Consider the following 20,061-nt stretch of genomic DNA (forward strand, 5'->3'; position numbering starts at 1 on the left):
GTTTACACAAAGACAAGGAGGATCTGAGAATGATGTCTTTCTCTCACTCCTTGCATGTAAGTGACAGCTGAAAGAGGGAAACTGCTCTACATAGCTAATGAATGATTTATAGGCAAATACATGTGTTGGTGAGAGGGAAAGGATGGGCTATGGGTTTAGTTCCCCGGAGTACCCCTTTAAGTCATAAAATCAGGTTTTTCTTCCAAGTTCCATAAAGGTGGTGTTGAGCTGAAGCATGCACACCTGCTTCCTTCCAACCTTGCAAGACTGTAGACCAGCACTCTGTGGTGGAATTCAAGCCCTGTACATCAATCATGCAGAGCAGGGAGGGGTGGGGGAGGCATGTATAATGCAGCTGACAGATTACCTTCTAAATGCTGTGGCTACTTCAGATTGAGTCCCACAACCATACAATCACTTTGCAGGGAAATACAGATTCCGGTACAATTTCCCGATAAGAGGGCATATCCCTTCTCATGAGGTGTCCTATGCTACGGATAGGTCATAACATTATATCATGGATAACTACTTCAACACTATAACCTAAAAATTTACAAAATTTGGTATCATTGGAGCTGACTAGAGATGAGCGAACTTACAGTAAATTCGATTCCTCACGAACTTCTCGGCTCGGCAGTTGATGACTTTTCCTGCATAAATTAGTTCAGCTTTCAGGTGCTCCCGTGGGCTGGAAAAGGTGGATACAGTCCTAGGAGACTCTTTCCTAGGACTGTATCCACCTTTTCCAGCCCACCGGAGCACTGGAAAGCTGAACTAATTTATGCAGGAAAAGTCAGGAAACGCCGAGCTGGGAAGTTCGTGACGAATCGAATTTACTGTAAGTTCACTCATCTCTAGAGCTGACCTGTTGAATAAATTTAGCATGTCAGTTTTACCGCGGTAAAAAAAAAAAAAAAAAACGTTCTCAAAATTGTGCAAATCGGGGAAAAAAAAAGTTAATCACGTGAAAGGTGCAGTCAAATATTCTCTTCAAAACTGTACAATATATTAAAACAGAAGAATTTAAAAATGAGTTTCTAATATAAACATCACAGTTCATCTGATACACTGATGCACAATTCACTAAACATAAAAAAAAATCTGCAACATACGGCTCGGCTCACATGCATTTTAGGGCTCATCTAAGCAGTATAAACCAGTCTGTAACCAGTCTGTAACAATGGAATGTTCTGCATCTTACCTCTATGGGATTATTATTTATTATAGCTATTAGAAGACTGCTTGATTCTGTTGCACTTAGGATACCAAATTCTAGAAAGCGTTCTTCTGGTTTAGGAGGTAAAACAAAGTACTACAAAGAAATAAAAAAAAAGTTAAACCAATGAAAACATTTTATAGTAAAAAAAAAAAAAAAACATCCCACACACTAAAAATGCTAAAAAATCATTTTATTCTTAAATAAATCAGATATACAGACCCGTAAAATAAGCAGCTTCTTGTTAGAAATGCCTCTAGCTTTTAAAGTTTCACAATGAATCAGAAACTTTCTAAAAGCCCAAGAATTAATCTATGTTCACATGGCAGCATTTCTGCATGTTTCTGCATTCTGCAGTCCCATTCCCACAGCAGAATTTTCTCTGACGAAGTCATGTCTTGAATTCGGCTGCAGAAGCCCACGGAAGTCAATGGAGTCTTTTTTCTGTGCTAAATAAGGATTTTGTGCAAATTTTGCGCAAAATTGTACTTTTGCAATGAATAAAGGCACTCTTTTTACATGCACTGTGTATTCATGAGGAATTCGTGCAGAAATTCTGCATTAATTCCACGAACGATTGAAAGATGCAGGATTTCAGCCAAATTAATGCGGCCGCAGAATTCACAAATCTATGCAGAATTTCTGCCGTCTGAACATAGCCTTAGGGTAGGTGCACACAGTGAATTAAATCCATGTGTGGATTTTGCTACAAATCAGCAGTAAATCTGAAGCATAGAATAAAGTTAGCATGTCTGTTTTATCATACGGTAAAATTATTGGCCTACAAAATTGCACAATTTAATTTTCTTTCTTTAATGCTGCTCAACAAATAATTTTTTTTTTTGTTTCCTAAAAAGGTACAAGTAAGTAGTACAACTTACCTGGCAAAAAATAAGACATAATATAACGGTCAGTGGAAAAAGTAAAAAATAGTTATGGGAAGGCGAGAAGGAAAAAGGCCAAAATTTGAGAATATTCGAGGGGTAGGGAACAAGTAAACACGTGGTGAAGACCCGCAAAAGAAATTGACATGTTACAAACTCTTCCCCCTAGGTCAATTGATTTTTCTGAAAAAACTTACCCACATAGTCTGAATTATAATCCACTTTGATTTTCCACGCACAATAGAAATCCCACTGAATTTTACATGTGAATGTATTTACTAGAGATGAGCGAACTTACAGTAAATTCGATTCGTCACAAACTTCTCGGCTCGGCAGTTGATAACTTATCCTGCGTAAATTAGTTCAGCCTTCAGGTGCTCCGGTGGGCTGGAAAAGGTGGATACAGTCCTAGGAAAGAGTCTCCTACGACTGTATCCACCTTTTACAGCCCAGCAGAGCACCTGAAAGCTGAACTAATTTATGCAGGAAAAGTCATCAACTGCCGAGCCGAGAAGTTCGTGACGAATCGAATTTACTGTAAGTTCGCTCATCTCTAGTATTTACCCTTACACAATACTATACATGCTAGTTTTCAGAAAATCCTATCTATGATTGCCTTATAATTAAACACATTTAATACATTTAAGGGCTTTTACATAGACAAATTGTTCTAAGGGCAAACAATTCATTAAATGTTAAAAATAGATTTTGTCAATGGAGTATCAAGTGTATACGTTATATAGTTTGCATTCAATTAATTCTATGCCCTAAATAAAGAGTGGACAAACTACTGTTTCTTTGTAGAAGTTCTATTCTGAATGAACCAATAAAGAAGGAGTTTTATTGAAGTCTAGTGCTTCAGATCGCCTAGTTAAAATGTATATTGAGTAACTGGGTGAATCTGTGACACGCATATTTACATTCTAAAAAATATGTATGCATACAATCTAAAAAAAAATTATACTTACATCTAAAAAGCCTGTGTATGCTCGTATAGGAAGGTGAAATTTTGACGCATTGGTGATGAGCAATATATTGTTGTCTATATGAACAGAGGATGTAGATGGTGTGAACGTTAATGAAAATATATATCTTGATTCCCCAGGAGAAATTAATACATTTGAACTGAAATTCTGGATCTGCATTTAAGTGAAAAATGTAAGGAAGTTAGAGTTAAATCGTAAAAACACTATTAATGCACTATATAAGAAGAGAGCAGGAATCAAAGGGGTACTCTGACTTTGAAAAACATATCCCCTATTCACAGAATGGAGGATAATGGTCTGATTACAGAAGGGACCATCAACGATCTCCCAGTGCACAGAGCAGGGCATGACACGCCACCTCCATGCAGCTCTACGGGAGAGCCAGCAATACAGGAGTACAGCACCCATGTATTTCCGTCTCTCCCATAGAGATGTATGGAGGGGGCGTGACGGACTGTCAGACCTACCGCAATCAGGCAATTCTCCCCTATCCTATGGATAAGGAATAAAATGTGGGGCTACCCCTTTAAGGTTGATGCATACCTTAAATGTTGCCTTGGCATCTTCAGGCAACAAGACATCATGGATAAGAACAGCAAAATTAAAGGTATTTGTCAAGAAGATGGGTCTCTCCACTGGATCTGATGGACTATCCCGAATGTGAAATAATGTGGCTGCATGATCAAATCCCAGGTACCTAAGCATGTGATTACAATTAAGCTTATTAACAAATACAGATTTTTAGGAAAGAATGGTTAATCTAAAAAGAAAATAATCAAATAGATGGAACTAAACTACATTATATAAAAGTTTTTGCAAGGGACAATGCCCATTTAAGGCTAATACCTGTTCAAAGTTTTTCCTTAATCTAAGGTTTAAAAAGTACCTGTCCCCAAATAAACTGTACTAAACTGACTCAGGCTATCTTTTCTAACTATCCTAACAGCCCTCTAGCCCCTGTGTATCTTAGCTTTCTTCTTGCTTACATCAGGAAAAAGTGGGCGTTTTCCAGCAGGCATGACATCACTGAAGCCTGCTGGGGGACCACTTCTGCCCTCTCATTGTTGCAGTGCTGTGATAGATAGAAGACCTCTGGCTCTGTGCAGGTTTCATTCTGTTTTGCTATCAGTGAGGCTATCCTGCAGTCCTCAGTCTGTGCAGCTTTCTGTGAGAATCTGTGGAGCTTTCACTTTCTGTTCAGCTGTCAATCCAGCTCAGGGCAGCCAGAAGCACTTCCTGAGTATGGACTCCTGCCAGGCCCGGAGGAGACCAAACTCATTGTATTAATTGTGGCAGGGAACAGAACAGAGCCACCTAGTGGGTGTTATTTAAAATGTGGACAGGTAATGGCCTTAAATGGGCACTGTCACTTGCGCTGGGCACTGTCACTTGCGTTTTATATAATGTAGTTAATAACATTATATGTATATTTGTAATATATGTTGGTTAAAAAAAAAAATCTGTATTTTTGGACGAAAAACTGCATCTCCAGTTATCGCTTGTGTGTCTAGACAAAATACAGGAAGTGTGGGTAAAAGCAGGGCTTTGTGCACTGGAGGCTCTGTGACATGCTCCCAGCTCACACAGCAGGCTGATTGACAAGCCAGGAGCCTGCACAGAGCCCTGATTGTCCCGCCCACAAGACACACAGACCGTAGCTTCAGGAACAAGACAGCAATTTTTTATTCAAAAATAAACACCTTTTTTAAAGTGCAACTGCCCCTGTACGAGGTATGGGGGTTCAGGCACCAACAGTTAGGCCATTAGGAGATAGGTAAGAAAAAGTACTTTCACTTACTATACCTAGAGGGGCAGCCTGAACCTCGCAGCGGCACAGTTCCTCCTTGCCTTGACCCACTCCCAGCATAGAGCCATGTACATCAATCATGGTGGTCTTGCATGGTTTGACGTATAGGGCTACATGCTGAGAGCAGGAAGGAGGCGTGTCGCTGCAGGAGTCTGATGGCCCCTTCGAATGTCCACCCAAATTACCAGACAGCCCTAAATAAAAGTTCACAAACTTCTGGGAAAATGAAAGTATGTTCTCTTACATCTCCTAATGTTCTAAATGATGGTGCGTGCACCTCTGTACCTCATACAAAGATGACCGTTGCACTTAAACCAATGCATATTATAATTACAATTATACATATGTTACTATCTACATTATATATATAAAAAAAAATCAAATAATTGGTATATTTAAAGCACTCCAATGCGTTATATATGAGAAAATTATCATTGTATTTTTGATGGCAACACTAGATAGACAAAATAAACCAGTAAAAATACTCACCCATCCAACACTTCTGCTTGATAAGGAATTTCAAGTTTTGAGTAACTCTTCTCTTTTGCTTTAACAGTAATTTTACCAGAGAACTGTGATGGCTTCTTTGCTTTTGATGCTGTCAAAAGAAAAAAAGAAAAAAGTATAAAACTCAGGATCACTACTGATAAATAACTAGGGCTTTCCTACAGTCAAAACGTATTACCTATCTACACTTGTGATAAGTGGTCAGTAGGGGGTCCAACTAATGAGACCACCACCAGACAATCATGAGAACATGTATAACCCCAGTTAAATGGAGGTGCAGTCGAGCACGTGTAGTGTTGCTTCATTCAAAATAAGACATAGGACTCACCTTACCATAATTGATAGTGGGCCCATGGGTCTGCCCCACACCGGTCAGACCCATATCTCCTATCCTGTGAATAAGTGATAAGTTTTGTCTATGGGAAACCCTTTTAAGCACAGTAGAGAACAAATTATTCTTAGAGCGAGAAATAAGATCCTCATATATAATACATGTTTGAACATGAGTATGCAATTACTCTCAAAGGTTCTTACATGTTCATAATACTGCAATTTCATAATGTTATGCTACGTTAGGCGGGGTTTTCACGATTGGTACCCCTGAGGCATGGATACATCAGAAAACTGTCAAAATGACATGCTGACATATACATACCATAGGCTCGGGCACAATTCTTTTTAATAGCACAAGCATAGTCAGCTAATGACTACATTCAGGTCCTTACCTGAACGTATCAGTCTGAGCAAAAACTCTGATATGCTCAGAAAATGACCTTAACAGTCACTAGCGGACTATGCTCGTGCCATTAAAATGAATAGGGCCAATACCCTATGCGCATGGATATGTCAGCACGTCATTTTGACAGTTTCCCTATGTATCCGTGCCTCAGCGCCAAGAATTGTGGTATGAAAAAAAGCTTTAATTTACTACAATAAACAGGTGCCCTGCAATGCATTGGCTTTTCTGGCTGGGACAGAAGGACACACCACAATGCAAAAACATAATGGTGCAAAATTAAAACAAGACTCTAGAAACTAAATCTTAATGTTTGATAGAATCTAAGCACAATATGACAGACACTCTTCCCCAAGCCTTACTTATACCTTAGTAAACCAAAAGGTCGCTAGGGATATTTCCCTTGAAAAACCCATGTAAGTGGCCATAGCTGTTTAAAAAGAGTAGCTGAGTCATTTGTGAAATATTGGTTGTCAAAGCTAAACTGGCAAAGGGCCAACCATACAGGAAATGAAAAGCAGCTAGGTAGTAGTTACACTATAAGATGCTCCAATTAAAGTCATTAACCCCTTATGGACATTTTGGCATTGAGGGCTCATTTCTGCGTTGCTATCTCCTCACCTTTTAAGAACCACAACTCTTATTTTTCTATCCACAGATCAATGTGAGGATTTGTTTTTTTGCACAACCACTTGTACTTTGTAATGATAACTTTCGTTTTACTATAAAATATAGGCCAAACCAAAAAATTATTATTATTATTATAACCCAATTTTGCAATTTTTGAGGGGTTTCGTTTATACACTGTAAAACCGTAAAATATTCTGTAGATCAATACAATACTCATGTTAATATTCTATCATAGTTCTACATTATGTTCTATTTATGTATCTTCTTTCTTTTATTTCTATTGCGCAGTTGTAAGCAATGGAGACTGGGAGCCGACAACTCCGCAATATTCCCCACTCTGCCGGCCCCTGTGACAAATATAAAAAAGTATTCACTTTCACATCGCCAGGATGCGAGAGCTCACACTCTGCTCTAAGCAAAGGGCAGGAGAGCAGAGTACAGGCACTGCCACCCTAGCAACTAGAGAGTGAATAGTGGGCAAACGAGGCAGGGGAGCACAGCGAGCCAGCTCCCCCCTACATTGCTCACAGCTATGCAATAGAAACAGAAGAAAGACGACGCATAACTCTGGCAATACTTCACCAATTCACAAAAGTGACCACTCATTTTAAAGAAGTGTCAAAGTGTTCAAAGGATAGGGGATAAGTTTTAGATCGAAGGGGTTTCAAGTGCTGTGGCCACCCGCGATCTCCAGAAGCGGGAGCCGCCACGCCCCCTCTATTTAGCTCTATGGGAGAGCCGAAGATTGCTGAACAGCTCTCCCATAGAGCTATATTGAGGGGGTGTGGCGGCCCCTGCTTTGGGTTGGGGTCATGATACGTCGCTGTGAAGGAGATTGCGGGGGGCCACAGCGCTTGGATCTCCCGCAATCTAAAACTTATCCCCTATCTTTTGGATAGGGGATAAGTTTTCTTCCATGATACTTCTTTAAAATGAGGGGTCGCTTATGTGAATTGGTGAAGTATTGCCAGAGTTATGTGTTGTCTTTCTTCTGTTTATATTCTAGTACTTATCAGCTGCTGTATGATCCACAGAAAGTTCTTTTTTTTTTGAATTTCCTTTCTGCCAGACCACAGTGCTCTTTGCCGACACCTCTGTTTATTTTAAGAACTGTCCCGAGTAGAAGCAAATCCCCATACAAAACCTATCCTACTCTGGACAGTTCCTAAAATGGACAGAGGTGTCAGCAGAGAGCACTGTGGTCAGGCAGAAAGGAAATTCAAAAAGAAAAGAACTTCCTGTGTATCATAACAGCAACTGATAAGTACTGGAAGGATTAAGATATATTTTTTTTTTATAGTTTTATATTTTTACAAATCTGTTTAACTTTCTGGCACCAGTTTATTTAAAATAAATAAATGCTTTCTAGTGGAGTACCCCTTCAATGCTGTTCACCCGCACTATAACCCAGTATATTGGGTTTAGTGCGATTAAACAGCCTGCCAGTTTCCTTTTAGGAGGTTTCAAATTTCCCTATTCCAACTCCTGTGACATTTTTTCATATTTTTCATATACAAGGGTGTATGGGGGCTCATTTTTAGAGCAGTGAGTAGTTTTTTATTGCTTCCGCTTTTAGGTGTATGTGATTTAAAAAAAAAAAAAAAACACTTTTTATTAAAAAAAAATTCCCAGCAAATTTTTTTTTTTATGTTTATGCTGTTCACCATACAGGATCATTAATATTATATTTTAATAGCTTTGACTTTTCCACATGTGGCTATATCAAATAAGTTTTTTTTACAGTAAAAAGCCCCTATAGGGGACTATTCATAGCACTTACTCAATTGCTACTACTGTTCAGTGATATGCATTGGCTTAGCCCTAATCAGTAATATCGGTGATCCAAAGGAAGACTATAAAAAAAGATCCAGGAAGAGCACCATGGAGGAGGTAAGGAGATCTCCGGTCGCCATCTTGACTCATCTGAACCCGAAGGAGTTTTACACAGCCCCCCTTAGTGATTTATATATCGATCAGTACTGATCATGGCATCTAAGGGTTAAAGGTGGGCATCAGTAGCCCGATCCCATCGTCTATAAAGCGAGTATAGCTGCAGTCCAGATGCCTCTCAGGATGTACATGTACCTCCTGGTGTGTTAAGTACCGGGCAGCTCGGGCATACCTGTAGGTCCATTGTTCTCTAGAGGTTTATCAGAATAAATACATGAATATTTTTTTAACCCTATCTGAAATTTCAGTGATAAGCTGCATTTGCTGATAATTATCTAATGAAAAGTGTAGACAAAAGATGAAAAAAAAACTAAAATAGTAGACAAAGCATAGTGGCATGCAGTTTTTTTTAATTGTATAGTTATACAGCATCTTACCATCAAAACTTATACTTGCAACTTTGGTGTATTTGCTCTCAGAAGCTTTCAAAGTTATGGGTTTGAAGTGCACAGTTACTGCATCATTCTGTGGCATTGATCGAACACTCTAAAGAAATATATAAAAATAAGCATTAAAACTAAAGACCATGCATTAAAAATATTCGTATATGAAACTTTTTCTATCAGAGACCAGTGTCATGTTTTTACTGGGATCAAAATGGAAGCAGACCTTAAATTCAATTACAAGTGTGGTCAGTCAGGTGTACTTTTTATTTTACTTAGATTGGGCCATTGACAAAAATGACTATTTCTAAGCCTTAAGCCATTTAGGACTGAATATACCAGTTCCGGGCACTAGAGTAAACAATTTTACAATAGTATCTGCCTATGATGAACACTCACAATCACTAGTCCTAGAGAGTCATTTGTTTTATACCAGCACAGTTGCATTTATGTGTTTCATTACTTTAATTTGGTCATGTGATCACAAGTCTTACTCTCCAAATCTTCCAGTGCCTAAAGGTTTCAACAGGATGTCAGACTCCTGTGGACTACAGGATGACATCATTACCTACCAGATCCCTCCCAGCTTCATCTTCCCTCTCTATGGGATCTGGATATACAGCAGTTATACAACCCCCCTGAGGCTGTGTTCATTTCTTGATGTTTTTTTTTTTCTTCAGTTTTTGCTGTGATTTTCCCAAAGCATAAAAATGTAGACTGTACCACAATTGGACAAAATATGGTAAAAACATGTGCAAACACAGCTAAAATGCAGTACAAATGTGGAAAAAAGCATGTGAAAATTCAATGTGTGAACACCATATAAAAATCTCAAATCTTTATAAAACACCCCAATTGTGACAATAGGTTAAATCACTTTCGCCTGATGGAAATATCTCTCTAAAAAACGTACTTTGAGTAATAAATCAGCTGCAAAGTCAGAGGATTCATGGGAAATGTAGGCTGCATTACACATCATTGGGCATTTGTAAACCAAGATGGAGCTCACCCCATGCATGCCACATCAGCAAAAAGAGGTAAGCAAAAACCTCCACATTATTCTCTAATAGTCTATGCCAGTGGTCTTCAACCTGCGGACCTCCACATGGAATGCTTCTTTAAAGTAGTTATTCCATGAAGATAAATAAATAGGTCTAAACTGATGCATTACGTGAAATTTTAAATATTTTGAACTTCAAGTAATTATCTTATATTAATAGTTTTTGAAAGGTAGCCCTATCAATATAGACTGGATGTTCTCTTCTTTTTGCTTGTTGCCATGCTGCCTGTAGGCAGTTACCTCTTCTGGCCAGACACGCTCCGTACTCCTTACACACATAGGGGGACATTTATCAGTGTTAGTGTAAGGTAGTAAAGATTTTACCCCTGTTTGCTTGGTGTATTGTTTGCACAGTTGCTCAAAATTTACCATAAACGGCGCAAAGGACTTGATAAATTTTGCTCAATTATAGAAACCAGTGAGCTGCAGAGATTGGTTTAAGCTTTGTGCTCTGGCATCTGACACTTTTGTATGTGTCCTATTAGGTGTGTAAGTTTGTGGGGGAAAAAAACTCTTCTAAATTTAATTTGTGCAAATAAGAAATACAGCTCCACTGCAAAAAGTGGTGTATGGTGCACCAAACAGTAAACAACTGTGAAAGATGTTCTACCAAAAATTGTGCAAAATTTGCAGGGACATTTAGAACACTGAAGTCGTGTAAAGCCAATGATAAATGTCCCCGAGTGAATATACAGCCAAATAGACTGAAGCATATACAGCTGCTACACTGCATAAAGTTCACTTACATACTTCAGTATGAGGGAGTCTGGCTGAATATTCACTGGCCAGGGTGAGGTAAATATACATTATTTAATGCTATAGCTTCTTTATTACAGTATGTAACACTTAAGGGGGTATTATTCCCTATAACAACACTGTACGCTGTCTGAGGAGAGAAGAGATACCTTTACCATTATGAAGATTACATTCTCCTGTTGGATGCTTTACACTATGCAGCACATGAATGAGCATCTACACTAATGACTACTGGGAAATGAAGTTCAAAGCAAATCGTGTGACAGTCAAAAGCTCCGCCCACCAGTTTTTCATATGGTAAGAAGAGTGGATAAAAAAATAGAGACAAGGAAATAAGGTCCTGTGTTTTTTTTTTTTTTCGTTCAAACTAGCAAAATATTATGTTTACTGTGAAAAGTGAATCATGGTAAAAACCCCTCTGAGGAATGTGAGCAATGAAAATACTGCAGAGAGCAAGTTGCCTACTTCTATACCGAACTTCAGCATAGTCCCACTCCACACCCGCTTACAAATTCCTTTACATAAAGACTTCAGATATTTAACATAACTAATGTGATAAGAAGTGAAATATTATGGGTGCATCCACACATGAGAATACATGTGACCACATTATTTAGTTTAGGCAGCTAAATATCCACTGGCACTTTACTGAACAACAAGAGACTGCACATGCACTGCTTTATGTTGGTATCTATGTGGATTAATGTAAATCTGTTCTTTATTAATCAAAATAACTGCATATATAGAAAGCAATTTTTGGAGGTCAATTGTGCACTGTCACTTGGTCTATAAGGGACAGCATAGAAAACAACGCTTCACCCACTGACATGCATGAATTAACCTGCATTTAATGTTTTTTTTGGCTGCATATGTTAATACAGTTTCTCTAGATGTCTAAAATAAAGGGTGGGAAAAATATAACATGAAAAAATATTACAAATTTGAAATGCAATAAAATATTTAATGATATCTTTATTACCCACAGCAACTAATCTCTTTATCAATTCTCAGAGGGATAACAACAAAGTCTAAAAATAACTTTTGTTGTATGCCTCCGTGCAATGGTTAGTTACACCCAACATAAGTCAAATACAACAATTAATCTGACAAAAAAAACGCTTCTGGGTGCAGTAAAGAGTCAATAATTCTAGGAGTAATAGCTCAACTGTTTTGTATTGTGCTGATCTATAGCAAGTCAATATAATTCAAAGCTTAGCATAATTAACATCTATAAACTACACTGACACAATTCAGTTGTGTCAGTGTAGTTTATAGCTGTTAATCATGCTAAGCCTTATGTAATTGCTAATGATCCATGTATGTGCATTTGATTTTATTTTTTCATTTTATTAATTTTTTTTTTTCCGCAGTCACATGACTATGCAATAGCTGCATATCTTCTTTAGATGGAATAGCTGTATATCCCGTTTGGCGCTTGGCACTGATCCTGTCAAGACACAAAGACACTGAAGACTGCCTTATGATATTCCCCACCTAGAACATACCTATGAGTATTGACACTGTCAAGGCTGCTTGTGACTTATTGTGCCATATATCATGATTGTGCCATAGTTATTAGGTCTCCCCTAAGCCTTCTTTTTTCTAAACTAAATAACCCTAATTCTGATAATCTTTCTGGGTACTGTAGTCCTCCCATTCTCCGTATTACTCTGGTTGACGTCTTTGAACCCTCTCCAGCTCCACTATATCTTATCTTTCTTGTACACTGGTGCCCAGTACTTTACACAGTATTCTATGTGTGGTCTGACAAGTGATTTGTACAGCGGTAGAATTATTTCCTTGTCATGGGCATCTATGCCCCTATTGATGCACCCCATGATTTTATTAGCTTTGGCAGCACCTGCCCAACACTGGTCAGTACAGCTAAATTTACTATTAACTAAGACTCCTAAGTCCTTTTCCATGTCAGTAGTCCCAAGTGTTCTCCCATTTAATATATAATCCCAGCCCGGATTTTTCCTCCCCATGTGCATAACCTTACATTTATCAGTGTTGAACCTCGTCTGCCACTTCCCAGCCCAAACCTCCAACCTATCCAGATCTATTTGTAGCAGTGCACTGTCCTCTATTGTGTTTACTGCTTTACAGAGTTTAGTATCATCTGCAAAGATTGCTACTTTACTATTCACCTCCTCTACAAGGTCATTAACCCCTTAAGGACACATGACTTACTGGAACGTCATGTGTCCGCTCCCGATCTATAACGCGGGGCCACGGCGGGACCCATGGCTAATAGCGCGCGGCATTGATCGCAGTGCCGTGCGCTATTAACCCTTTAGACGCGGCGTTCAAAGTTGAACGCCGCTTCTAAAGTGAAACTGAAACCATGCCAGTTAGCTCAGTGGGCTGTTCGGGATAGCCGCGGTGAAATCGCGGCATCCCGAACAGCTTACAGGACAGCAGGAGGGTCCCTACCTGCCTCCTCGCTGTCCGATCGCCGGATGACTGCTCCGTGCCTGAGATCCAGGCATGAGCAGTCAAGCGGCAGAATCATCGATCACTGGTTTCTTATGAGAAACCAGTGATCAGTGTAAAAGATCAGTGTGTGCAGTGTTATAGGTCCCTATGAGAGCTATAACACTGCAAAAAAAAAAGTGAAAAAAAGGGAATAAAGATCATTTAACCCCTTCCCTATTAAAAGTTTAAAGATCATTTAACCCCTTCCCCTTTTCCCATAAAAAAAAAAACACAGTGTAAATAAAAATAAAAATAAACATATATGGTATCGCCGCGTGCGGAAATGTCCGAATTATAAAAATATATTGTTAATTAAACCGCACAGTCAATGGCGTACGCGCAAAAAAATTCCAAATCATGAATTTCAATATCATGAATTTCCAAATCATGGAAAAAAATGAATAAAAAGCGATCAATAAGTCCTATCAATGCAAAAATGGTACCGTTAAAAACTTCACGGCGCAAAAAATGAGCCCTCATACCACCCCATAAGAGGAAAAATAAAAGGGTAGATTTTTGGGCAAAATGACTGACGTCATTACAAAGTAGAATTGGTGGCGCAAAAAATAAGCCATCATATGGATTTTTAGGTGCAAAATTGAAAGAGTTATGATTTTTTAAAGGCAAGGAGCAAAAACGAAAATACAAAAACGGAAAAAACCCCGGTCCTTAAGGGGTTAATAAATGTCCAGGCATACTGGGAGTTGAAGTTTTGTAACATCTGGAGGGCCACCAATTTGAGACCCCTGCGATAAAGGGAGTCTGTCAGCTCTATTTGCTGCTGACATCGTTTAATACCTGTTAGGGCAAACAGTTTCTTTCCTGGAGCTAATTGTTGTTAACAAAATGATAAAATAACCTTTTTATTTCTCAGTCACGTGTCAAGGAGGAAGAGCCCAGCTTCCCTAGTGCCACAGCCTTTGCTTGACCTCACCTCCCAGTCCCTCCTTGACTGATAAGTCCTGTACTTCAGTCAAGGAGAGGCTGGGAGGTGATTGCAAGGCTGTGGAACTACAGCAGCTCAGCTCCACCTCTCTGACACTTAGCTGAATAGAAAAAAAGTTTTTTTTTTTTTAAAGTTTGGCAACCACCATCAGCTCCTGGGAAGCTAGAGATAGCTTGTATATCCTAAAAGGTTTTTTAACTGTGTCTGTGGCTCTTAGTTCTTATACATAGTGCATATACAGCTGACAGATACCCTGCAAGGCAATGTTCACACAGCGGAATGTCTACAAATTCCTCATGGACATTCCCCTACAGCAAAGTTTCGTTGATTTCAATGGAATTTTGCTGCACTGGGCAAACGGTGGAATTTCTTGCAACAGATGTTCCTGCCACGGAAATCCTTATAACGGCATCCAAAGAAAGAGTAGATATGTGTATAGATATGTATATAGATATGTGTGTGTGTGTGTGTGTGTGTGTGTGTGTGTATATATATATTTTTTTATTTTTTCCGGATTCTGCTCGGAAATGCATTACAGTCTATGGAGATGGCTCATGTTCTGCCAGCGCTTGCCGTCTGTGGAATGTCTGCATGGAAATTTTCTGGGTGGATATTCCCCCGAGTGAACATTGCCTAATGCTGATAGCTATGAAGAGTATTCTAGAAGGAAAAAAGTCCTCTGTGTAATTACTCTTACTAGCAAAAAAAACAAATTATATGTACATATATATAAATATATATATATATATATATATACACACACACACATATATATTATATATATATATATATATATATATATATATATCTATATATCTATAGGGGATGAGTATTTAACTCAGGGCGAGTCCACCACTCCTGGTGTGACGGAGCTTTCAAGGGCCACTTAGCACTCCGTGGGCATTCTGGGTAGGGGAATATGCAAAGCAGCTCATTACATTACCTTCTCAGGAGATGTTCCCTGGTACCAAGTTAGCTCCAGTTACGGAATATAAAAAACTGATCGGGATTAATGCCAAGCCAGACTTACTCCCCAAAAGGGAAGTTTCTACCCATCTGCAGACAGCTGTTTCGGGGTATATATATATATATATATATATATATATATGTTTGGAAGCAATATAGGATGTTAGACATTTGTTATTAGAAGTACAGCTATTGCAGCAATCCTGTGACTGCTGAAATAAATATCAATAGTAAATGTATGGAAATTACTGTAAGGCTTAAAGTAATTAACAGCTATGAACTATCTATCACAACTGTGAGAAACAAATCCAATATAGTGAATTGCTTGAGATTAACAAGATATAATGCAGGTCAGTTAATACTCAATTATTAGCATTTCTGCGGCAAGGGCCCAAAAGAAGGTCTGAACTATATTATATAAATCTAGACCACTAGTTTTCATATAGGATGTAATTTTACATGTGAGATTAAAACTCTTATTTGACTTATGTCATCTATAACTAATTTTGCAGTAAGGTATACAAAAGGTTGAGAGATTGCCATCGACTGATTTTATCCCTTTGAGATTGATAAAGAAAACATTTGTTGTGGGTATTGAATTATTAATGCATTTCATAATTTAATTGTTTCCACTTTATACAACATGGATATTACTAAGGTTTTTATGGATACAATCCAGTGCATTCACCATAATTTATTGATGAGCTGCCCTCTTATTTTATTCCCTTAATGTATAATAAAGACAAACCAATCCAGTCATATGTACATATGTACATCAGGCAATGCTACCATAACTGTTCCTACCAAATCCTTACCTATCGAGCAGTGTACTAAAATGAATCCTCACTTTCAGGTGACTTCTGCCCACTGAATGGACTATATTGTTAATATATTTATTGCTGACATACAGTACTGGGGCCATGTGAATGATATCCTCCTTGAATTCCTTGCCTGGAATTTTTTTCTTTGTAGAGGAAGGTAGATGTGTGTCAGAACTAGAATTAATAACCAAGTGTCTTTCACCATCAATTGCACTGCAAATACCATTTATGCTAAGTTACAGGAGTGACACCATGCTAAAATGTAAAAGGCCCCCCCAATGAAACCTGCACGCAAGTGCTTTGGGAAGGCAGGAAATCTATCCCCTCGCATGATATATATGCTTCAGATGTCCTGCTCCATACACGTACTAGTTTGTTACTATTTTTATCAGCAGTTAATTAAGCCAAAGCTTTCAAGCAAACATAGTGACCAGAGTGAATGAATATACGGACCCAACAAACTATTAATATCCTCCATGTTCTATAAACATTTCAAGGTTACGTGTAAGTAGAAAGGATTGCTTCTAATAATGGATTTTCATGAAGATCCTATAGTTATAGCCCAAGGTCTACAAGGCAATGGTTTCCTCCCCTGGCCAGTGGAGTAAAGACAGGAAAAGAAAGTCCATTACAGGAACACTGTAATGTCCAAATTTGGACAACGCGTTTCAAGTGACTGAATGTTCTCTTTATAAGGTCTATCAGACCTGATGAACAGCGTATTCAGTCTCTTAAAGAGTGTTGTCTTATAATAGGACCTTTGGAAGTGCTCTTTGTGTAGTGCTCCTGTAATTTAACTCTCTTTTCTATTCTCTTAGATGGGTATTCCAGGATTTTTTTTTTGACTATGCTACAGGGGCTGTAAAGTTAGTGTAGTTCATAACATAGTGTCTGTACCTGTGTGTGACAGTTTTCTCACAATTCTTATGTGATTTTCACTCCAATATTTATCAGCATACAAAATGACTTGTCTCAGATTTTTCCCAGATTGCTATGTGGCCAAGATCTGACTCACTAGTCAGCTGATGACAGGAAGCCTGTCTGCTTCAATGGGTGGAGCGATCGCTTGGTGGGAGAGGGATCAATCTGCAACTAATGCAACAGCTGTAGGCACCCTGATTGAAAACCACAGGTCTTTTGAATGGATGCAGCTCATTTATGTTTCAATGGGTGGGGTGGCTGATGTGTGGAAGGGAGGAAAATGGAACTGTGGGATTTGTAGTCAAAAAAAGAAAAGTCAAACAGGAAATACCAGTTCACAAAAAGCTAGCCGGTGTTATGGTAATCTCATGACATAGCCATTTAGACCGAAGACAAGCGCAGATCCTTCCTAAGCATGTCCATTACTGTCTGGCAGGTACGTACTAAAATCACCTTATGGTGGATAACTCCTTTAACTGCCTGAAATGTCGCACAGTCTCTTGGATGCCAAAGGAGATGCAGCTGCTGGGGATCCTATACCAAGTAAATAGACTTACAAAGCTTTTTGCTAGTGTTGTGCCTGGTATCTGCACATCACCTCCAAATAAGTGAGTCCACCCCACCCCCTACCATAGAGCCTTTATAGAAACATAGAATGTTTTGGCAGATAAGAACCATTTGGCCAATCTAGTCTGCCCAATAATCTGAATACTATGAATAGTCCTGGGCCCGATCTTATATGAAGGATAGCCTTATGCTTATCCCTATCTTATATGAAGGATAGCGTTATACTTATCCCATGCATGTTTAAACTCCTTCACTGTATTTGCAGCGACCACTTCTGCAGGAAGGCTATTCCATGCATCCACTACTCTCTCAGTAAAGTAATACTTCCTGATATTACTTTTAAACCTTTGCCCCTCTAATTTAAAACTATGTCCTCTTGTGGTAGTTTTTCTTCTTTTAAATATGCTCTCCTCCTTTACCATGTTGATTCCTTTTATGTATTTAAAAGTCTCTATCATATTCCCTCTGTCTCTTCTTTCTTCCAAGCTATACATGTTAAGGTCCTTTAATCTTTCCTGGTAAGTTTTATCCTGCAATCCATGTACTAGTTTAGTAGCTCTTCTCTGTACTCTCTCTAGAGTATCTATATCCTTTTGGAGATACGCTCCAGTACTGCGCACAATACTCCAAGTGAGGTCTCACCAGTGTTCTGTACAGCGGCATGTCGGCACTTATTCGGATTTACCATATGGTAAACAGTTTCTTCACTTCTGACCAGTGAAGGCCAACTATTTTACCACCATTCTTTTTAATGTATATGATGCTGGACCAAAGCTTTTAAAGGAGTGCGATCATTTAAAAAAAAAAAACAAAAAAAAAAAAACTTTTGACATGATGCCCAGACATTTTGTACAGATGAAGGAATGTTTAAAAGCAAAATGAAAAGTGCTAGTTTACAGACAGAAGCAAATATTTACTTGTTTGGTCAAATTTTTTTAACTAACATTTTCACTAAGCATAGTACAGTTAGAGATGCTCAAACACCACAGAAATTAGAGATTCAGCCAAAAAAAACATTTACAAAAGTAAAAGGCACTAAAAGTATATTCACATATGGCACACTACGACCCACCATTAACCACGAGAATAGAAATCAAGTGTCCTGTGTCCCTTATTTGAGTGGCCGGAGATAGTGAAGCACGGTGCTAGGCTATCTTCATGAGTCCAATAGTGACTTAATGGAGCAGCATTGTGCATGTTTGACTGCTCAGTCCGACCGATGCTCCTTTCAAACAATGGCCCCCACTCTTGTGATTGGTGGGGGTCCTAATGGTCGGACCCCAACCAATTATATACTAATAAACTATCCTGCGGATTGCTGATCAGTGTGGTTGGTAAGAAAACCCCTTTAAAATGTTGACACCACTACTTACAGTTATTGGAACATCTTTAATTCCGGAATTTAGTAAATGGAGATTTAGAACTTTGGGAACATCTAGAAGACAAAAGAGAATGTTGCTGATAAAAATGTGTAGTTATATGTATTTTAGGCAGTATAATAATTAAAAAAAAACTAATATATACCAGGGGAGGTAAGCACAAGTGGAGCAGTGAGGAAAATAACAGAGACAGAGTGTGTGGTGTATAAATAAACAGATTTTACTAAGAATGCTGCAGTGGACTGGGTGAACTCAAGAATGTCATCAGTCACAAGTGTTTAGAATTTATTCTCACCTTGTGTCCGTAATGTACCAAAATCTAGCATTTCTATTGATGAATAAATCCCAGGAGCTGAAAAGACAACATAACCATCACATTCATGCCTCCTAAACAGGTAAAAATACACATTGTATAGAGTTTGTGTGAAATCAACCTGTTGTGACTTCCACCTCCACGGGAAGGATAATGAACTCTGCGCTGTCAGATGCATTTGTTTTAATTCTAATGAAGGCAGTGTGATTGTCAGCCTCTCGAGAAGAGAAGCTTGCACGCATTACACCCCTTGTTTCATATGGTGGTATTTCCTAAAAAAAAATAATAATAAAATAATAATAATAGTAATAATTTGTAAAATCACCTCAATATATTCTGTTTATCTGTATAGCTACATCATCACAAGAAATTATGTAGTTGTCAGACTATGAAGAGAAACACACAGCAAGATGCCCTCTAGTATGCAACTCAATTTAAGTCTTAAAAACTAAGTGGAAACTTACTTTCTAATCAATGGACAACATGTAAAAAAAAATTAAAAATGTATATATCTGGACTGATCAATCCTTAGAATATGAGGCAGAAGCTATCTGCTCCCCTAAGGCTGCTGTCTGATTGTTCCGGCTCTCCTAAGAATGTGATATATATTACAGTAATTGTGAGGTTCCCAGCACCCAGACCAACCGGATAATAAAAAGATGCTTACCCATAATTTTTTGGTGCCTGCCTGCTGTCCAGTTGGAAGCTCTAAGTGCAGATCACCCCCACTGGAATACATTTCTACCACCTATAAA

The 20,061-nt window shown here is 38.5% G+C and overlaps 1 protein-coding gene across 4 annotated transcripts in view; it reads right to left on the reverse strand.

Moving 5' to 3' along the window:
* Window positions 1-20,061, reverse strand: part of TMEM131 (transmembrane protein 131) — a 209,753-nt gene that overhangs the window by 49,946 nt on the left and 139,746 nt on the right. For all 4 annotated transcript variants that reach the window (XM_056555909.1, XM_056555908.1, XM_056555910.1 and 1 more), the window contains 9 exons: window positions 19,974-20,054; window positions 19,428-19,578; window positions 19,289-19,345; window positions 18,988-19,049; window positions 9,094-9,202; window positions 5,383-5,491; window positions 3,630-3,783; window positions 3,069-3,239; window positions 1,202-1,312 (listed from right to left, as the gene is read on the reverse strand). In XM_056555909.1, coding sequence (XP_056411884.1) covers window positions 1,202-1,312; window positions 3,069-3,239; window positions 3,630-3,783; window positions 5,383-5,491; window positions 9,094-9,202; window positions 18,988-19,049; window positions 19,289-19,345; window positions 19,428-19,578; window positions 19,974-20,054 — 1,005 coding nt within the window. The remainder of the gene's footprint in view (window positions 1-1,201; window positions 1,313-3,068; window positions 3,240-3,629; window positions 3,784-5,382; window positions 5,492-9,093; window positions 9,203-18,987; window positions 19,050-19,288; window positions 19,346-19,427; window positions 19,579-19,973; window positions 20,055-20,061) is intronic.

This window comes from Hyla sarda, chromosome 2 (genome assembly GCF_029499605.1).
Source record: "Hyla sarda isolate aHylSar1 chromosome 2, aHylSar1.hap1, whole genome shotgun sequence".
Taxonomy (NCBI): domain Eukaryota; kingdom Metazoa; phylum Chordata; class Amphibia; order Anura; family Hylidae; genus Hyla; species Hyla sarda.